The sequence below is a fragment of the Haliaeetus leucocephalus genome, unplaced genomic scaffold, assembly GCF_000737465.1.
Source record: "Haliaeetus leucocephalus isolate CR32 unplaced genomic scaffold, Haliaeetus_leucocephalus-4.0 Scaffold536, whole genome shotgun sequence".
Classification (NCBI taxonomy): domain Eukaryota; kingdom Metazoa; phylum Chordata; class Aves; order Accipitriformes; family Accipitridae; genus Haliaeetus; species Haliaeetus leucocephalus.
Genome location: NW_010972972.1, coordinates 88368 through 109579, shown reverse-complemented (window position 1 = coordinate 109579; position 21212 = coordinate 88368). Strand labels below are relative to the sequence as shown.

The following is a 21212-nucleotide window of genomic DNA, read 5'->3' as shown; positions in this document are numbered from 1 at the left end:
AAAAACTGTCCCTGGGAAAAATGGCTGCGAAACCCAATTTTCTGCCCTGCTACCAGCCTCAGGCTCTGCTTCTGCTTCATCTCATGACAGGGCATGTCTCTGTGCTGTAGCCAGCCCTGTTTGTGGTTTAAATAAACATGGTGAGGGGTGCCTGGGCCATGGACAGACATCCCATCCCCTGCCCTTGCTGCAGGGTCTTGTCTCAGCCAAAGGGTGGGACAGGCAGCTGTGGCCCTAACACTTTAAACCATGGCAGGGATGCAAGGCAGAGCCCTGTGCCTGCAAACACAAGAAAACGGGGGGAAAAAAACAACAAACACCCCCCCCCCCCCAAGAAAACAAAAACAAACAAAAAAGTTGCATACTGCATTATTTTTTTTTTTTAGCATGTAATTCAAAGTGTGCTGTATTGCTGCAATGCACATTCCCCAGCCGTGGCGAGCCGGGCAGAGGTTGAGACACATCTTCCCTGAGGAGAGGGAGGGATGCGTGAGCCTGAGTCAGCAGCAAAGGTCACTTGGCTGAAAGGCTCGGCTTGCAGGAGAAGATTTCGTAAGGGTGACTGATGCAACGTTTCTGTGGTCAGTGCTGACGGCGTGGTGGGTTAGCGTGTGTGCGCATCAGAGGGAGAAACACCAGTTTGGGCAAACAGGGGTGATAGGGCAGCGAGGGTCAACCTCACCTGCCCACTCCACTTCCCAAATCACTTCTCTCTCTTCCTTGCTGCTTCCTTTTCTTTCTCCCCTCCTGTGCCCCCGCTTTTTGCGCGTCTTCAGTTCTGGCATTTAATCTCATCGTCGTGTTGTTTTATGGCCTTGGCTCATCTTCCAGTTGCTGTTTGGGGTCATTATCACATATGATTAGTCCTGGAGCCTAATGAAGGGGATCAGACATAACTCTAGGGTACGTCTGAGCCATTTAGTGTTTCTGAGCTCAAAGATCTGCAGAGGAAGTTTATTTTTAAGCTTCCTGAGAAGATAAATTTGAATGTTGGATTGTTTAGGAGACAAGTAATAGAACTGAAATCCTTCCAGGGGGAGCAGTGTCCTCTGGGATTTGAAGCATCCCAGGGATAATTATCCAGTGCTGAGTAAGTCTCGTTTAGTCTTGAAATAGCTTTTAGAGGATGATCACATTTTTCTTCATGTTGGCTAGTGTGAAAGCTTGAAACCATATATTAACATTTAGCCTTTATTGTAAGAGCACTGTCAACATGTTCTTAATACTGTTGTCGTTATCCAGTCCCACTCTGGGAAAGCCAGGCACGGAGATAAGAAATGATTACACAATATAACAACCCCCAGAAAATAAAAAAGGGCATTTTTTGAGGCTGCTCTTTAAGGTCCCACTCTTTCACTGTATTAAAAGATAGGAGGGAGCCGCAAGGTCTTGCGTGCCGGAGCAAGGTGAGGTTAGAGCATCCTCAGGACAGCTCCAGCTGCTGCTCTTTGGCACTTTGCAGGGGACCGTAGCTCCAGCTCAGCAGAGCAGAAGCAGGGCAAGTGCTGTGCTGCATCACTGGCCCAGGCAAAGTGACATATCAGTGTGTAGTGACTCAGCTGTGTCTCTGCTAACCATCTGCTGATGTGATGCAGATCATTAGTCACTAATTGGTGTGGTTACCCTTTTTTTAGGCTGCTGGAAAGGCCAAGGTTCACAGACATGAAGCAGGTGACTCAGTCTTCCACCTTGTCTGACTTCAGGTCCACCAGGCTCTTGGTGGTGCTTGGAGAGCTGTTTCTGTGTACCCTGCCAGGCAGACCCAGGCTGTCTCAGTTTTATCTTGTACTCTCTGGCTGTTTGACCATGAGCCTATCACAGCTGTATGGCAGGACCAGAGTCTGTAGCTGGGGCCTTCTGGTGTGTGGCAATGCACCCTCCCAAGGAAGGACCTTTGGAGGCAGCAGGAGAGGGCACCCTGCCTTTGGGTTGAGCATGAGAAGCTTGTTTCACCTGTGCTGCATTTGCTCCCTTTATCAGCACTGTAAAAACCCTCTGAGTAATCTGGGGCTTTACTGAGGTTAGCAATTTCATAAAACTGTTTCTTCTTCCTCACCCGTCTCCTATGCTTCCCATCTTTGCTTTGTCTCCTTGTCCAGTGCCAAATCTGTATGTACTGGTGGGTTAGGTACTGATGCTTAGGTATTGCCTTACCTGGTATCTCAACTGACGGCTTGTAAATCTGTTTCTTTACTGATGTCTTTTATGCCATTACCCCAGCCCAGTCATGAGGACAGGTCTCTGATGCCATGTATAATATGTAGATCCTCCTGGATGCAGCTGGGTTTGGACGCTGCCCTTCTCTCCCTTGTCTGTGGGTTTTTCTGTCTGCCTAAAATCTCTAACTGAGTCTCTTCTGGCTGTGGTTGCTTTTCTCAAAGGTTACAGACCCCTTCTTTGGTCATGGTGTTGGCGGCACCCTTGGGTGCACTGGAGATGATGTGGATACTCATCCCTCGTGCCTTGCTCAGTCACAGCAAACTCTACATTTATTTGTTTGGTCCTTCCCATACTTCGAGTGACTTAAGCCCTGTAGGTCTACCCCTGTGTAGGCAACCCTGCCCATCTCCTGTGGCGTTGCTGAAACATCGGTCTCTGCATCCTGCCAAGGAGATTGGACTTGGTGGGGGTGATGTGTGCTGGGTACCCCCCAGGCTCCTCTCTGTTCACTTTCCATTTGAGCTCTACGCCAAGCAAGCTATCCTCACACAACTAAAGAAAATGATCGTAGTAGTAGCAGTATTCCTACTAGCATCTATTTCGTCTTTTTTAAAAACTTTTCTTAATGTACTTCAGCCAAGCTATTACCCCACTCCCCAGTACTATTTTAGCAAATGAGCTCTTTCTGTCTTTAAGGCAAATGCTGCTGCTTTTATTTTAAAATTATTTTAATTTTCCCATCTGTTCTGCCCTCATGTGTGCCCCAGCCCTGGTCTGTGGGTACCTGGTGCCCACCTGGAGGAGCTCATGAGGGGTTTCTGGGTATTGCCGTAACAGAAATAAATTATGCGATCCCCTCAGGCAATGTGGCAAAGTCCATGCTGTCCTTTGGAGCTGATGTGGTTAAAATCGAAACAAACATTTGGGGACATCTAGGAAATGGTGGCTCAGGTTTGTGGAGCATTGCTTGAAAGCTGAAAATCAGTGTCTGTAATTCTTGGGCAGCCAAAATGTGGCTGAGGTTTCGCAGCAGCTGATGTTGGACTATGTGGATGCCCCGGCTTGGAGTGGGGAGGGCTCTTCTCCCTTATCTGAGGAGCCACGCATGTGCCAGGAGACCTTTGTTCTGAATATCTGGAGGCATAAAGTGCAGCAGGAATAAAAGGGCATTTCCCCACCGCCTTGGTTCACACTGTGTTGCACACTCTGTCTCTTGCAGCTGCGTAAATGAGTATGGAAGATTATGATTTCCTCTTCAAAATTGTTTTAATCGGCAACGCCGGTGTGGGGAAGACCTGCTTAGTCCGTCGCTTCACTCAGGTAAGGTTGGCCGCCTCTTGGACATGGGACCTCGGGGTGGGACATGGGACAGCACTGGGACGGGAGCATGGAGCCTGTGGCTGTGCACCAAGGGCTCTGCCAGCATCACAGCTCCAAAGCATTTTGTTGTCCACACTCTTGGTGTGTGCATCACCTATAGTGACATATGGGCACAAGCAGCACATCTGTATCTAATGCTCTCCTTGGCACTGTTGGGGATCTCGTGTTGGAGAAAGCTTATCCCTCTCTGAAGATGGAAAGTCCCCTCTGAAAACTGCTGGGACAACTCCTCCTGATTCGGAGGTACTCTGGACCGATTGTAGGGACCAGCACGTCTCCTGGTGTGCTCCTATGTGCCTTCTCCTCCTCATCTCTTGCTGCACAAAGCTCTCCCTGTTATTTGTCATTAGTAGATAATTAAATAATCTGGGTCCTGGGCTGTCAGTCCAGTGTATTCTGTTAAACACAAGTCCTTTTTTTGTGGCAGAATAACAGGGGAAGGACCATGCTTCTGTGATCCAGGGCAAGAGGTTATGCATGATGCACTATAAAATATAAGTTGGGGGGGGTTTTGTTGCACTCTCCTCTAGGAGTTGTCAGTAGTTTTCCCCCTCACTCTTAATTTTGGTTTTAAAGCCATGGTGATGTTAAACACTCCCCAAGCGCATGTGACAAGCAGTGGCAATAGAGCCAGTCAACCCCAAAGGGTTAACCACAAAAATCTGCGGCTACTTCTGCTGCTTGTGCTTTGGCAGTGCAGCTGCTGTAGGGGATGGATATGGCCCAAAATCAGCATGACTTTGTAGACCTAGGCCAAAATCAAAAATCTCTGTTTATTTTCTTTTTTGGTTTGCTATTGCTCCTTTCTGATGGTGCTGCAATCTCATAACCACCAGCATCATGCCGGCCCTTGCCATTGCTCTGGCACCAGTAGTGGCTGGCTCCGTGCTTTGCTCCCAAAACGCTGTGCAGGGATGTGACCCCGGTGCTGGGAGCTGCCAGAAATGCTTTTCCAACCTGTGGCATGTGGTGGAGGGGAGAGGGAAGGCATGAGGTTGTAGGAGCAAAGGCTCTCATCCCACGCAGGCATTCACACCTCTTTTAAGGCATTGGGAAGTAGGATGGAGGGTCCGCATTTACCCTTCCCCTGCCTCTTCCCAACTGCACAGAAGCATAAGGGCTTTTCCCCTTTTTCCCTCGTACGCGTCCTCCTTTTCTTCTGTTTTCCTACTTCTGAAGTCAATGACTTGCTACATGACTAGGGACATGTAGGCAGGGAAAACACTGTGGGGTTGAGTTACGGTAATCTTTGTGCAGGGGAAATGTCACATGTTAATTTCTAAATGTGATGGAAGTAAGCGTCCAGGGAAGGGGACAAGGGAGGAATAGTTTTGAGGATGGAAAAGGGTGAGAATCGGCACCCAGAGAGTTTTGTCTTGCTACAGAAATTTGCTTAATGAAACTCTTGTTTTCTTTCAGGGGCTTTTCCCACCAGGTCAAGGAGCCACGATTGGGGTTGACTTTATGATTAAAACTGTGGAAATAAACGGTGAAAAAGTAAAGGTAGGAGCTTGATGGTTTTAAGTGTAAACTCGTGTGGCAGTGCCATAGCTGAGGTTTCTTGCTGCAGCCCTCCTGCTGCTGGGAGGCATGCAGGGTGCTCTGGCATGGCTCAGGCAATGCGGGGTCTAACCATCTTTGTGCCCCTCTCCACAATTACCGTCAGGACTGTAATGGTGAACCTCCTCTAAGGGAGAGAACGAAAAGGGGAGATCTTGCAGAACTCTGTCCTTGCTTAGGAGACACTAAGATCGTGTCTGGCTGGGGTTGCGGAAATGTAAAGCAGCGCTTCAGTGCAAGCTCTGCTCGCAGCATTTCTGGTAAGCAGAATTCCATTGTGTTCCCACTGTGCTTGATGACGGTCTTCTCCTGTGAGCTCCCAAGACAGCCTCTGGGGAGAGCAGGCTTCTGGACTGAGGTGGTTTTGCACAACGAAAGCTCATCTTCCACGTCTGCCAAGTTACGGGTTCGGGAGAAGCAGAGATGGTCACAATACTGGTGCTTCAGTCACCAGGTTGAATCGAGAAGGGCAATGTCCTCCATATTATTAATTCTTTCACCCTCCAAAATAGGGTGGTTGCAACCGAACTGCTGCTGGGAAACTCCTTGTCCTGTGCTAACTCCCAAACCGAGCCTGAACATCACTTGGCAGAGAGCTCCTTTGCCTGGGCCAAAACACAGCAGGGACCAATCCCATGCTTTAATGGGATCCATGGTTGGGTTCCAGCACCCAGAGATGTTGGCTGGCACCGCTTCGTTCATTAGTAGAGATTTTGCTAGAGCTACTGTGGTGCTCAAGAGGTGGGAGAAGAGTGTGGTTATCTGAGCCTCTAACGTCAAGATGTCTAGGGTCCCTGGGCTGCTCCTGGAGTTATTCTGCCTGCATTAAATCCAGGGGCATTGAAGCGAAAAACAGCAGTTTTCCCCTTGCTGCCTTCATCAAATCTAGGAGTGAGCAAATGGGAGAGTGGCAGCAGCGTCACAGCAGCTGGATGTGACATTGAGAACCATTTTTAAGCTTATGTAAGTAATGGGATGGAAACAGTGGACTTGTGCAGATTTTCATCCCTGGGTTTTTTTAACCTGTATTTTAGCACAGAGGGTTGTTAAGAAAAAAATCAGGTGGTGTATTCCTAAGTTTAGGACAGATTTTAAAAGCCGTGATCGTGTCAGCAGGCTGCCACCCTGCTGTGTGAGGAGCTATACAAACCTATGGGAAGTGATGGTCCTTGACCAGGAGACCTTCCAGCCTGAGCAGGTGAAGGACAAGAGGTGTAAATACCTTCCCCTGATAAAGACCAAGTTAATATTCAGCACATTGCTGTGCAAGTGGGACAGAGCAGCAGGCAGGAAAGCAGTGAGGATCACGTGTAGCCCCTGTGGTGTCGGTGCTTGGCTCGGTGGTTGTGATGCTCATTAGCAGGTGTCTGGTGTAGCAGGGTTGGCCAGGACATGGATGTGCTTGTCCAGGCTCCTCGGACAGCAGAGATGCTTCTTTCAGCCAAAACCAGCTCCAGTCAGCTCTGGTGGAGCAGCTCAGAGGATCTAAGGTGGTAAATGGCTTAAGTACTGCACTGAAGGTGGAATTAATTTTTTCCCCTTATGTACCTGGCTTAAGCCACCTGTCTCAAGATGATCCTGGTCAGTGGAGGGAGAAATGCAGTCCTAAGGAAGATGAATCCCATCCACTTCAGATGCCTCTCCTTTCCAAGCATCTGGTTCCCTATAAAGTACAGATGGAGCCTTAAGAACATCGCTTATATCTGAGGTCTGGTTTTTGGACAGGTGAACTCGCCTTGAGGATTTGTCTGCATTTGACTTCTTGCTCCCATGACATAATCCTGTTTTTAGCTTGGACTGAGGGTGAAAGCTCCTTAAGATACAGTTGGGAGCAGCCATGCCAACATGGGCTATCTCAGGGGCAAGGACGGTTCAGGGAAGCTCTACAAGCTAAATGAAAACTTGTCAGTGTAGTAAGTCCCTGCTGCCCTCAAATGTCTGATGAATGCACAAGTGTCCACCCAAGCAACTCTCTTAATGACCTTGGGGCTGGCTTGTGTTTCACAGAGCCTTAGCAAGTGGTGGCTGGGGTACCAGCTGTATTTCACATAGCAGATAATGAGTTGTTAAATCAAAGTCCCTCTCCCGACCCCACCAGTGGAGTAACTTGGAGTTGCTGGAGCTCAGCCGCAATGACCAAGCTTGGGAGGAAGCTTAGTACGATACATTTGGGCATTTGAATGAGCCTTCCAGCATCTGAAAGGCAAATGGATTTCCTTCAGGGAGTGATCTTATAGCCGAAACTTTTTGAGTAAGCACTGCTAGTGAGAATAAACATTTAATGAGCGGGAAAAGCACGAATGAGTCAGAGCACAGAGCAATAAAAATGACATCTCAGTCAAATGAGGCGCTTCTCTGACTGTTAGCTCATTTAACAGTGCCCAAGCTGTGACTCTGCTTCTGTGCTGGGCAGCATCTCCTGCATGTCTGCTGGGATCCAGGGTGAGAAAGCAGAGCTGTTTACCGAAAAGGTTTTCAGACTTGAAAATAAATGATAGATTTCTGGGGAAAAATACTTTCCAGCTTTCAAAGTTGCATTTGAAAGTCAATGGAGAGGGACTTGCTAGTGTGAAAGCTGTGTGCAAGCTGTATCAGGTATGAGCAGCTACTAAAGCTCGTTGACAGATGACCTGAGACAGCACTATGCAGTTGAGGGGACTTTTGATCTGCCTGGCCTTTTCTAATAAAACCAAAAATATGTACAACACCTGCACTAAGAGGCTACACAAATTTGATCCAAGTAGGTAGCAGTTATCATGCTGGTCAAAGCTAAGCATCCTCAGTGCCGCAAGCAGAGGGCTGTGCTATATGGACCTGTGGTCTTATTGTACATGGTGGAAATGTTCATATGCATAAAGGTAAATGTATGTGCAAATGTTGGGAGAGCAGAAGGTATCAGCTGGCTCTGAGAAAATAAACATCTAGGTTTTCTGCAGGCTGAGTCAAGCACCGTCCTTTGGTTCCTCTGATAAAATGATACAAGTAAAATGGTTGCTGTAAAATACTCTATTTGGCAGAAATAATCAGTGGAGTGAAATGAGACATGCATTTTGTGTGCAGGAGGTTTGTCAGTGGCTGTAAGGCTGGGGGCTCTCCCCTGCCGTCTGCACAGGTAGACTCACAGCTGCAGCCAGTAAGAAACCCTCTCCCCCAGAGCAATCCTTTTGCTTTCAATGGCTGCTACATTAAAGTGGTGGAAGAACATATTCACATCAAGTTTTTTATCAGCTTGGACATCTTCTCAATAAATGCAAAACATATATGCTGGAGTTAACCAGGAGACCAACTGGTAAATGCTTTTCCTGGGAAATAGCTGAGCAACAACAAAATTATCTGTATTTTTCCATCTGCCAGAGTTAGGAGGCTGGCTTGTTTTAATGGGGACTCATTTGTTATCTGAACTTCATGTGCAAGTAATTTCACTTATGGTTTTGTGTGTCACTTAACTGCAGGTGCCAGGTATAGCCATTTAAATACAACTATGCCAAGAGATTAAGAACAAAGGTGCCCAGCAGCTGTAAGCCAGCCACAAATTACTTTCTCTGCAAAAAATGTACTTTTTCAAAATCATACCCCATGTCTGAAAGCTTCTACTGGGAGCTCTCATTTCAGACTAACACATTTATGATGAGTAGCTGGCGTAGTTTGACTTTGGAACTGGCAAGAATAAGGTTTTCTCTGTTACAGGCTGCTGAATATATGGAAAAAATCTGAAATACCTTACCTTTTTCTTCCCAAAGTACACAGGATTCTGGCTGGAAATCACCCTTTCACATATTTAATTCCAGGGAGTGGTGCTTTAAAAAAATAAAAGCTGAAGTAGAGGAGTACTGTTTTATGCTGAAGTGGTTTGATTTTGGATGTTTGTTTCTTTGACTGCCTTTTTGAAGAACTGAGGTTTTGATGACCCACCAAAAACTATCAGATGGTCAAATTATGAGAACAGTATGAGTTCAGTTTGTATTGGAAAATGTATGTTGTCTTCCTGGACCCAGAAAGTTTGGCACACACTTATGACTTCTTTGATATAGTTAAGGACATGTCAGCCAGTTCTACGTGTTGGGAAGGCAGGCAGCGTGCAACTGGGTGAGATGGCTGAAGCTGTAGAGAGGAAACTTCTTATAGAGTCCTTGGATCAGCCTTCAGCTGAGCTCCTTGTTCACTGCTGTGGTTTCCACCCATTAGTGCATCATCTCAGGATACTATAACTAGCTTTGGGAGCTAGAGGAGGGGCTTTCTTATTTCTTCTTGGGATGGATGCTGGTGTTTGTTGGACTACAGGACCAGGAGAAGTGACTTTGTCCCTCCAGCACCTGTGTGGCCAGCACAAAAACCTGCAGACCTGTGGCTTCCCGGGGCCGTTGGCCGCAGTGCCAGCTGACTTTGTGCCTTGCATTTCAATCCGCAAGTGCAGGAACAGAAACAAAATATGCTGGTGGAGGGAAAGCCTCCCCAGCATTGGAGAGAAGACCTAAGTGCTTTCCCAGCATTGGTTTTACCCTGAAGTGGGTTTTTTAGGTCAAAACAGTGCTGCTATCAAATAAAAAAAGTTAATTTTTTTTCCTTTTACTGCCCTTCCTTGTTATGCCAAAAGCTGCAGATCTGGGACACGGCAGGACAAGAGCGATTCCGATCCATCACGCAAAGTTACTATCGCAGCGCTAATGCGTTAATCTTGACCTACGACATCACCTGTGAAGAATCCTTCCGCTGTCTCCCCGAGTGGCTGCGAGAAATCGAGCAGTATGCCAGCAATAAGGTCATAACCGTGCTAGTGGGTAAGTGACGATCGTCCCTAGTGGGGTGGTGTGATGAGGGGGTGAGCTGTATGTGTCGAGGGGTTGGTGGCAGATGGAGGTGTTAGCGGGAGGAGAACGTGGCATCTCTGTGAACTGGTGGTGCAGGATGCTCAAACTGGTGCGGCAGATCTTGTTGCCAACCAGAATTATAACCGCAGGGTGCAGCTGATGCCTTAAACCCAGTGCTTGCATCATTCCTTCTGCAGATAACCCCGAGATGCTGATAGTGATGTTTGGGACGCCACAGGCACTTCTCAAAGCGTGGTCCTGTCTCAGGTCTAAGGCTATGGCATGCAGAGCTGGATACTTCCCACCAGTTGGTCCCATATGGGACTAAAGCGTTTGATGGTGCAGCTACCAACTGAGCTAAGAATAGAGCAGTTGCCCTTGTGATTCCCAGCTCGGATCTCTACAAGTATAGAAGGATCTGGTCAAGTTGGGGTTGCCTCTGGGTTGCTGTACCCCATAGCTGTGGGACAACCAGTCTTGTCTCAAGTGGGTCAGGATCTGGGAACCAGATCAGGATGTGATGGTTGTGTGGATCACAGCGTTCATACGTGGGACAGAGCTGGAAAACAGGATGGTTTTTGCATGGACTTTAGAGAAACTAAACTAAAATAATTGAATGTTATGTTAATCTGTAGAGCTTCAACCCAAGCTAAAGCAGACCTCAGGCCATCTGTCTGCTACAAGCAAGGTGAAGGTTATTTTGCCTACCTGTGCTTTTCCATGCTCTGCTTTCAGCATCTGATAGTCAGGACTTGGCTTTTAGAGGCCCAAGAATATATAAAGAACAATGGGAAAATAACTTGGGGAAAGCCAGACAGTTTCATGCTGCAGTGTTGATATCACCTTTAATAGTTTGCTGTTGAAGAGAAGAAACATAGAGGGTTGTAAAATGTGTTTAAGGTGGCTTTAAAAATCTTTTAAGCTTTACATGCCCCAGCAGTATTGCAAGTGAGCTGTGGGATTTACAGAGCCCCCATACAACAAACTCATTATATGCCACGAGAAGTGTATGGCATGTGTACAAATGGTTCAGAAATAATTAATGAATAACAAATGTATACATGATTTTTTTGTAGGGAACATTAACTATCAGCATCTACAGCACAAAATATAAATGGTAACAGCCATAACACACACTTCGAAGATGGTGACATCCATAAACTGCTTGTGTTGAGTGATAATGTGTTTAGAAAGGTAACTTCAGTGTATAAAGCAGGTCCAAGAAATTGCTTTGTCAGGAAAGAAAGGGGATCTCAGATGAGAGGAGGGCAATGAGATGCAGCTTGCCAGTGGAAGCGCAGTCTTTTCCTTCCACTAGTTCTCACAAAATTGCTGGTAGAATCGAGGCCAGGAGATGTTTCCTCCTGAACCTGCCAGGTCCCCAGACACAGCCCCCTGTTATCGCAGGTCCTGGTCTGTTAATCTTCTTTGTGAGATTAATTTATGGCAAAACCATCATGTTTGAAGTGAAGTGGCTGGTAATAGGGTATAATCTTATCAGACACTTGCTTGAGGCTTTAATCAACTCTCTGCTAAACTGAGCTCTCCCAAGGAAGGGGCTGGTTTCTCGCCCCACCTCGCTCTGCAAGTGCTCCTGAGCCTGTCCCTCTTCCAGCCTCAACAGCTAAATCCTTCCTGTGAATATTGAAATAGGAAAGCTGCCTTCTGTGCCAGGCTTCTTTTTAAAGCTTGTAATGACATAAGAAATATCACATTTAGTGTCTCATATGCTATAATTGACATTTTAAGTGCTCCTCGGAGCAAGAACAGGAGAATTTTCAATAGATATTAAAATGGAAATCCTTTAATGTTGGTTGATAGCAGCAAACAGATGCACTGGTGCTAAATTAAAGCTAACTGACTTGGATGTTCACAGGGCATATTCCATTAAATAAGCTGATATTAAATGAACCTGGTCACATGTATCAGGGAATTTGTTATTTGGAGGGGAGAGCAAGCACTAAGAGTTTCACATCAAAATCACTGTCCATACATATATACAACACCAAACTCCTCTTTATTCCTTATCAACCTCTGTTTCTCTTGGTTTGGAAGTCAAATTAATTCCTTTTCTAAAATATTTTATCAATGCAGGTAATAAGATTGATTTAGCCGATAAGAGGGAAGTCTCCCAGCAAAGAGCTGCAGAGTTTTCCGAAGCACAGGACATGTACTATCTGGAAACCTCAGCAAAAGAATCGGATAATGTGGAAAAACTCTTCCTGGACTTGGCCTGCCGGTTGATCAGCGAGGCACGACAGAACACCCTTGTGAACAATGTCTCATCCCCCTTACCAGGAGAGGGGAAAAGTATCAGCTACTTGACTTGCTGTAATTTTAATTGAAGAGCTGGCATGTGACTTCCCTTTCTGCCATGGGCCAAAAGGATTTTTTTTTTTTCTGCTGGGATTTATCTACTTGAAAGGAATTCCTGCCACTTTGACCCATCTGACTTACCCTGAGTCAGGTTGCAGACCTGGAAGCATGGCAGGCTGATGGCCCCAGCTACATGGCGACATAGCAGAATATAACATGGTTTAAATTTAATTTTTCTTGCAGTCTCTGGAGAGGGTTAGGGAAAGAAGAGTTGCACAAGTGCTTCATGTAATGCAGAACATGAGCTGTTGCATTTCCTTCTATGGGAGACTAGAGCAGCCTCTCTCTCAGAAGATATTGAAGAGATCAAAATCTCTCTTATAGAACAATGTGTTTGGTCCTTTTTAAAATAAAAAAATTAAGAAATAACCAACAATGAACACTGACCTTGGACTACGCTGGCAATCTTCCAGGCTGCCAGCAAGCGAGCTGTTAGTACATGTACATAGCGTCTGCCCATGCATCTTCATGGAGGACTCTGGTGTTTGAAATAGTGTTATGTCTCTCATCTACAGGCACTTTCATGAACATGGAATTAAAAAAAAAAGTTACATATATCAACATTTTCAAGATTTAAGAAGACATGGATACAGCTCAGTTGCTCCCTTTGGTGCTAGCAGTTCAGCAAATATTCCATAGACCAAACGTAGTCTTACTACATTACTGTTCTCTGAATGTGTAACTTAGACTGGTTAGGAAAAAACACTAATAAGCACTGTTCATAAAAATAAAAAAATCTCGTTACCTCTTTTTCTAGGCCTGAACGTAGTGGGAAAGGACTGTGCTTTGATATCCAACATAGGATGAAAAAACTTTCCAGAAATAAATAAAAAAAAAAAAATTAACTGTTCCTCCTCTAATTAGTAATGTCCTAACATGAAAAATTACCCTCAAGAAAGGTTATTGGTGGAAAAGCGTACCAGACGTGACCAAAATCTTGTGTGTGCATGGATTGCATATAAGGGTTCGAAAAGAGCACAGTTTGAAGTGGCAGTCTGCAATATGTCCGGCTTAAAAATAAAGCTTGTAGATACAGTTCTTGTTGGAAGGCAGGTGTACAGTTTTGTAGAGATTTTTTTTTTAATGCCAAGCAGAAATAGTGACGGATTGCAAGCAGTATCATTCTGTGTCTGACCCATCCAGCGCTCACCTTGTGGAACTGCTCTCCAAGATGCTCCTGAAGGCATCTTCTTGGCATCCAGTCTCTCTGCTAGAGTAGCTTTCAGATTCAGGGCTGTAATTTAATTTACTTGATGCTTTGTACTCTTAATCCTGGACTCCAGTGTATGTGTAACTTTAGGCAATTTCTTTCTACGAAACCCCTGAAGTGGAAGCACTATGAAGTTTGCGATGTTATTAGACCTCTAGTGCCATATGCGAATAATGCATTGCAAATTTACATGTTGACGTTAAAGTGAAATTGGAAGATAGTGAATGTGCACATGAAAAATGCTATTTAGAAGTTTGAGTTCAGTTGAGCTAATCTGAATAAATGTCTCCTGGCAATCACATGGCTGTGATATGCTGTACTTTAGAGCTAATCAATTTAATATTATTTGGCTTTTACTGAAGATTATAACGGAGCTTTTGTCTTGACATAAAAAGCTGCCAGTAAGTACTTCTTGAAAAGAATAAAAATTAAAAAAAAAAAAAAAGCATTTTAAAATGCTTTCTCACATTTTCCTGGAAAGACTTTTGAGCTGTATCATGTTGTGCCTTTGATCTGTAATGGGGAGCGGACTCTATGTGTCAGAGAGGGAGGATCGGTGTGTCATATGGCCATTTTTAATATTTTCTTGCCATTTTTTTAGGTCACTTTCTTCTTTTATGACTAGTGGTACAAAAGGAAGATGGAGAAGTTGTGGTACGAGGCTTGTTTGTCATTTAGTTAACGCTTAGCAAAGAGCTTCTGTAAGTGTGAGATATTGGGGGACGTGTCATCTGCTGCACTGGCCTGGGCCTTTTCAGGCTCCGCTCGTGGTGTAATCCAGAGGATTTAGAATGTGTGGGACTTGGTGGCTTCTGCTGTGCTGGCCTGTGTGGTACAGCCTGTGTCAAAGACCAATGTTGTTCTTGAGTGTTCCCAAAATTGCCAAATGCAGCCTCATATGAGCTCGTGAAGGCCACCCAACTGTGAGACAGCTGATTCTTTTTGGTAGTTGTTTAGAGCAAGGCTCAGGGTGTTACATGTAAGGTAACACTTAAGTTAAAAATCAATACTATATATATATTTAATTTGTAAAAGCTCTTACTCTCCAGATGCTGGACTTGTCAGCATATAACTGATAACAAATAGGGCAGGGCTGTTTGATGGAGTTAATCAAGGAGGAAGGAGTCTGCCCACTAAAACACCTGTGGGTTTCTCAGCCTGATTTCCAAATGCATCAAAGCTGGGCAGGTACTTTTAATTCCTGCTGAATACCACTATAAATGCACTTTAAAATGCTCCTTGCATCACTTCTGGAGGTTGAAGTCTAACACATTTATCATGGTGCAACAGGCTGGACTGGTCAAATAGCAGAAACTGCTAACTTCATTTTCTTGGATATTCACTTTGACGTTTCTAGAAGGCTAAGTCTCTTTTTACAGTGTTTTCCTAACCTGTAGGTGACTATTTTGAAGACTAGCTGCCTACTAGCAACCTCAAAGCATTGGTTCTTTTTATTGCTAGCAAATCTCCTCCATTTAAGGACACCATCTCCAGACAGTGACGTGCTTTTGCGGCGGGGTGGTGTGCTGCAGTTGGGCTGATGTTACAGTGAAGTATCTGACTTCTCCAGGGACAAATCTGAACTGATTCCTTTCAAGGTTTATTCTGTGTAGACTTAAAAAGTTGAAAGGAAACAGTGGTGGTATGTGCAACGTTTTATAAGGTCAATAAGCCAAAGCTGTAGTTTGAAACTCGCCTCTTTTTCTGCAGTTAACAAACACACTACCTGTTGAAGCAGTGATATTTTATTGTAGTAACTCCTTTGCAGGAGTTATTTTTGTACACCTTTGAGTATCTCTCTAGTGTGTGCAACCCACTTCTCCCTGTAGCACTGAGGGTTTATCTTCTCTTCTACAGTCTGGTCCACTGCTGAAGGCTTCCCAGCTAGAAGAGGAGCTGTATCAACTGCTAATGACAACTTAGTGCTGTGGCATAGTGATCAAGGTCTTGAAAAATAAAAGGAGATAAAAATGCAAATCCCAATTATCTGACAATCAGCATTCCAACTATGGCCAACACCTTGCTAGATGAGTGGATTTTTGAGAGAACTGTCAGTAAAAGCTTTGTGATGCTTGCTGGGTTGTGTGTCCAAAAGCCATGCAGAATTGATGTAATGGAGCCAAATTTGACTGGAAATGTTCTCTATCAAGAGAGGAAAGCATTGCTTTTAGCATGGTTGCTAGATTTTGATGTGTTTTCGGGGTGATATATTCACAGCCATGGAGTAATCTTCTTATTTCTGGGTGAATATTAATTTTTATAGTAGTCCCATAATGAGACCTTTTCTTGAAATTTTTTTAGCACAATGACTATGTCCAAGCAGAAGCCAATATAGGATGGTCAACAGAAGTTTGCTTTATCTAGCAAACCTGTTTGCAGAGATTAGTAAAAGCATCTCCTGAAAACTGGATGGTCTACACTCTGTTTTGCAGTTCAGCCACTGATTCAGTCAGGCTGATCTTGGGTAAACCACCAAACATTCTGTGCTTCAAATCACTGTATGTGAAGTACTTGCTGGTATTTTGCATTGGGTGTCTACACAGCAAGTTTGCTGGGACAAACCATGACTCCCTTCTGTTCCTATTTGTGTTGCCTATGAGAGACCAAGTGCTGGGGGGAAAAAAAGAAAAAAGCCCTTCAGGTCAAAGAGTTACAATGGGAGAAAGTGAAATTATGAACTCTGTAAAGAAGGGGACACTGGGTACCTCTTCCTAGGTCTAACACTGAAGTCCTGATTTGATCTACAGGTAAGTTTGAGTGTGCAGTCAGATACATGTTTGTGCTGAATGCTAAGTGGCTTTGTGATCATTATTTAATGAAAACCACCTACAACAAATTGTCAGGCAAGATACTTTGTTCTTTGCTGTAGAACACAAGAAACAGCCCTTAAAATCTGTCAGCCTGCTGGTGCTGTTTGTCTTTTTGGAAATAGCTATATTGGTAACAGTTGGCTCCCGCTAGTCTAGGTTTAGTGGTTAATGGCTATTGAATTCCTTCAGCATCAGTAATAACAGCAGCAGACTGAGGTTGACACAGAAGACAGTGATTTGAAAAGAGGGAAAGTCAAAATTAGTGATGCAGAAGCATGGTGGGTGCACGCACATGGGACAACAGGCTTTCCTGAGCTTTTGTTGACAAGGGATGCAATTAGTTATAGTCAAACCCACTGCCTCATTTGTTATCCCTAAGGACTGCTGTTTGTTCAGCTGCTTTTCCACTTGTCTTCTCTTTTCAGTATGAAGAACTGTCTATAAATCAGGCTGAGATGTTGAGCTGGCATGATTTGTGTAGTCAGAGACTGAATTCAGTTGGAAAACAGGTGAAATTCTCCAGCTATTAAAACAGGCTGAGCAAACTTGCAGGATGCACTGCCCTTTGGGGACCGGTGGTGCCATCGTGGTCAGATATGGCTGGAGACACTGTTGCCGAAACCTTCTCCTGGCTGTGGGGCAGACCGAGTGCTATAGCCCTTTGTGCAAGGGGAAGGATGACTCTGTGGAGCAGAAAATGCAAAGTAAAGAGATGATTCTACTCTCTCAGGGTTTTTTCAATCCCATCCTCTTTTAAAAAAAAAAAATGCATCTATGACTTAGAATTTGATTTATCTGGACTTTAATAAGGGATGCTTTGAATTTGAGTCTCATCTGAAATTCTTCTGCATTCTTTTGCTTTCAATATCAAAGCACCCAATATTGTTATATGGGTTGCTCCTACCAACAAAGACCTTTTTTGAATTAACTCAATTAGAAAAAGGTGTTTCTAGAGGACACTTTGTGAATTCCTAGGGAGCAAATATGGAAACTCTTTGAAAAGTTGATATACATAAGGGCTCACCAGAAAACCCACTGGAGCCAAAGGAAAATACTCCAATCAATTCTAGTAGTGAAAACCCTGTGAAAGATGTTTTCTTTCTCTGTTTACAAACTTTGTTTATCTGAACAAATTTGGCTCTTGACACCACCCTTTTTCCTTGCATCAAGTCTGTCTCCTCTTGCTGTGGGTAATAATTGTTCTAGTTACTGTTCACAAGCAGCAAAAGATCATCATTTTGAAGGACAGTCTTGTCTTCTTGTGATGATGAGTGGTGGGGAAACACTAGCTTGATTTCCTACAAGGAAGTAGTGCATCCTAAGCAAAGCACCCTCAACTGGAACTGGTTGTATCTTTGAAATGTGATCATCCACTCGAGCTGTAGTTAAATGTACCATAAAGGTTACAGATCTCGCATCTGCCTCTGTTTAGGATTTACGTTGGCTAGGAAAATAACAATGGGGTAATTGTGCTGACTGTGATGCAAGGCTCCCAAAGTAGCCCGCTGCATTGCTCTGAGTTACCTCGCTAATCACCACCTTGCTAAACTGACCCAAAGTCTCCTTTGCTGTACTGTACTATATCCAGCTGAGATAGATTGCCAGCTGTCATCACCCGTGGATGCCATTGCACCATTTCCCCTCATGTGAATCAGCTGTAACTTAAACCAGAAGTAAAAACTATGCAATGTGAGTTAAGGGTGGTTTTTTTCCAAGTGGGAGGCACAGATCCAGAAAAAAACCCTCATGCTTGCCCCTCCAAATACAGTCATCTGGGTAATTGGAGAAAGATAACCCAGGTATAGCAGAAGCTGAGGTGGCAATGGGTGTAATTTCGGCTGTAAATGTTGTCAGTGAAAAATTAGACTGGTTTTAAGAGTATAGGCAGGGTTAACAGCTCAGCTTATGTGTCTGGATAAACAGGAGCTGGCTGTACTGTATTCGGAGATTGTCTCTGTTTTCACATTAATAACTAGCTATTAGCACTCCCTGGATGTGATCACATTTGTTGAACCAGTTATTCTTTTCCAGCAAGCGCAGAAAATAATTTTATCTCCAGTTATAGTGCTACAATTAAACTCAAGAACCAGACGCCACCTTTACCTTTGCACCTTTGCTTTTCCTACTACTGCTTATCTTGGGGTAACGTTCCCAAGGACATGCAGGCTTGTGAGTGCACCGTGGTGGTGTCCCTGCTGAGCATCTTCGGGAGTCCAGCCCTGGTCCACAGGCCCCTGACACGGCCAAAACCTGTGTCAGTTGTGGTTTTAGCTGTGCATGGCGTCCTGGGAGAGAGGGGATGTTAGAAGTACTCTCACGCTTTCGTGGGCAGTGAGTAAGGGCTCTGGTGTGGGGGTTTGTGAATGCAAACCTTGGAGCTTTTCAAAGCCTGATTAGTACCTTTCATCCATGAATCTGCTCCTTCCCAATACTGCTCATGCCTGAAGCACTGCGGAGGTCTCAGACTGGAAACAGTCCTGGTTGCGTGAACCACTGGATCCTACTGCTGCTTTAGCTAGAAGGAGGAGCATCCATGGCTCATCTTCTGTGCCACCTCAAGTTTCTTACTATGGACAGACACCTTACTAATTTGATAAGCCCATTCTCAGCCATGTAAGCATCCTATAAGGAATGCTTCCCTTCTTATGGGACCAATACAAGAGACTCAGATGTTAAGAATCGGTGGGGGTTTGGTGCAAGTTGAGTAAATCTCCAGTGAGCAGGAGGATGCTGTTCTCCATCCAGGGAGACTTATGGCCATGTGGAGGAGGAGGGTCGGACATTCTGAGCTGTCGCTTGGGTGCTGGTGTGAATATCTCTGAGGGTCTGGGTTGCATCATTGGCATGAGCTTTAGTAAATCTAACGGCTGCAGTGTCCCCAGCAGTCAAGGCTTTATGGAGGGGGAAGCAGAGGAGAGGGGAATGCTGTTATGACATTTTAATGGAGTGAGAATAAATTGTTTGGTCTATGGCGAGGAGAGCTGCCGTGATTTCAGGCACTACCATTGCCTCAACTCTTGCAGACTGTTTGGAAGAAAGCCTTACCACTGGCCCCCACGTGCAGTCAGCACTGAAGGGGAAAAATGAACTTCTTAGCCCAATGTTTTGGGGGAGAAAAGGCCATCTAATAAGATTATGGAGGAAGCCCAGTGCTTGTTGCTATGCTAGTTTGGAGTGGCAAGTATATATCTGGATATTAGAGAAGTAGTTTAAAATGTGCCATGGTTTTTAGCATAATAAGATGCACTGCAGATATGTCACATCCATTTTATTCCCCACAGCTGTTTACAAAAGGAAAAAAAATTAAAAAATCCTGAGATTGGAGCAGCTGCAGTCACTCAGCTGTCAATATGGGACAAGGCTCTTTCTGCTCCTCTTTTATTTCCACTTCACTCTGTTCTGCTGCACATATTTGGCTGTTCTTTGAATTTGCAGATCATGAGATTTTTTTTTCAAACTGCCTTTGATCTATACAGAAAGACTCACCCAGCTCTCATTTGAATTCATTAATAGTTTGAGTAGGCATTTTAATTTTATGTTTACTGGTTTGTTTCCCTTTGTAACGTTATCTAACTGACAAGTTCGTCGTGCTCTGCATTGCCTTTAGGTTTTTGAGTCTAAAATGTTTCCTCTTTCCTGAAAGCTATGATCATTTTTAGAGATGTTATAACGGCATCTTCATTTCCTCAGGAGAAAACCTGAATTACTCTCAGCTTTGATTACTAGCAAATCAATATTGAAGCACGTAATTTTTTTTACAGCATGAACAAAGTATGTTTTATACCATCAACTGTAGTTTGAATTGTAGTTTAAAAACCCGCTTAAGCACTAAAAGCAGCTTTTTTTTTTTTCTTTTTTCTTTTCCTCCAACTTCCATGCCAGCGAAGTCACAGTATTAAAGGAATTTCCTGGGTTGGAGTTTCTCCCATAAAGGTCTGCTGTCTTTTCCCCAACAATTGTGAATTTAGCACAATGTACAGAATTTTAGCAAGAACCCTGACTCCTAAACATGTGGCCAGAAGGATGAGGAGAGGATGTGTTTCTTGTTGATCAAGCACAACCATTTCAGTGGAGAAAATGCACTACAGCTGGTCAGACCATTGATCTCGGGTTGCTGTGGTAGTGCTGTCTTTGGGAAGGGTATAGGTGTTAGCAAATCGCCAAACTGTGAATCATTGACTGTCAGAAGCATTTGGCTTGTCTGTTTTTTAAGTTCTTGTGGTCAAGTGTGGTACAGCGGAGTTGAGAAAGGAATGTATTTTGGATGACCAGGATGATGAGTGTATGATGCTTCATGTTTATTTGTAATGTCCTTTTTATACTTAGAAATTGCTTACATATGTATCTGTATGTAAATAAATGTTTAATCCTTTCCACTTGGTGTTTAAAGTGTTTGATTTGTTTGGTTTTTTATTTGAACTGCAAAGCAAAGTTGCCTTAAAAATATGCACGAGGCAGATTCACTTGATGTGATTTAATATCAGACCAACAAATGAATGGCTGCTAAGGACTTTCTGCTAAGGCTCTTGCAGCATTGGGCCCTCACAAGAAGAGCAAAAGTAGAGCTGCTGTCCGTGGGAGCAGTGTCCCTTTGCACTAGAAGAGAAGAAAAATTTTATTCAAAACAAGAGAGATCATAGCAGTTTGAAATGCCAAAGAAATGCCGGCAGCAGTCACTAGAGGGTGGTCTTTGACAGAGGTACCATCTTCACTCACTGTCACTGCAGACCTGGAGCTGGTTAAACTCTGGTCCTAGCAAGATGCTAGGTTTGTGGTGGATGAAGATGATGTTTGTATGCTTCGGTTGTCTTTTATTCTTTGTCCCAGTGCCTTTGGGTGGTTTTTTTTTTTTAATGCTAGTTCTTCTCTTCAGCATTCAACTCACTCTTTTCATGCTCCTGGAACTCC

General features: G+C 44.3%; 1 protein-coding gene across 1 annotated transcript; it reads left to right on the top strand.

Annotated features, from left to right (window-relative positions):
* Positions 1–524: 524 nt before the first annotated feature.
* RAB30 (RAB30, member RAS oncogene family) lies at positions 525–13144 on the top strand. The gene is made up of 5 exons (XM_010576550.1): positions 525–603; positions 3380–3480; positions 4960–5043; positions 9695–9878; positions 12003–13144. The coding sequence occupies exons 2-5, from the start codon at positions 3388–3390 to the stop codon at positions 12251–12253; spliced, it is 612 nt and encodes a 203-aa protein (XP_010574852.1). The 5' UTR covers positions 525–603; positions 3380–3387; the 3' UTR covers positions 12254–13144.
* Positions 13145–21212: the final 8068 nt, after the last annotated feature.

Coding starts and splice junctions, on each gene's coding strand:
- RAB30 (XM_010576550.1), top strand. CDS start 3,388: ATGAGTATGGAAGATTATGATTTCCTCTTCAAAATTGTTTTAATCGGC. Junction 3,481..4,959: donor TAGTCCGTCGCTTCACTCAG/GTAAGGTTGGCC, acceptor GTTTTCTTTCAG/GGGCTTTTCCCACCAGGTCA. Junction 5,044..9,694: donor TAAACGGTGAAAAAGTAAAG/GTAGGAGCTTGA, acceptor TTATGCCAAAAG/CTGCAGATCTGGGACACGGC.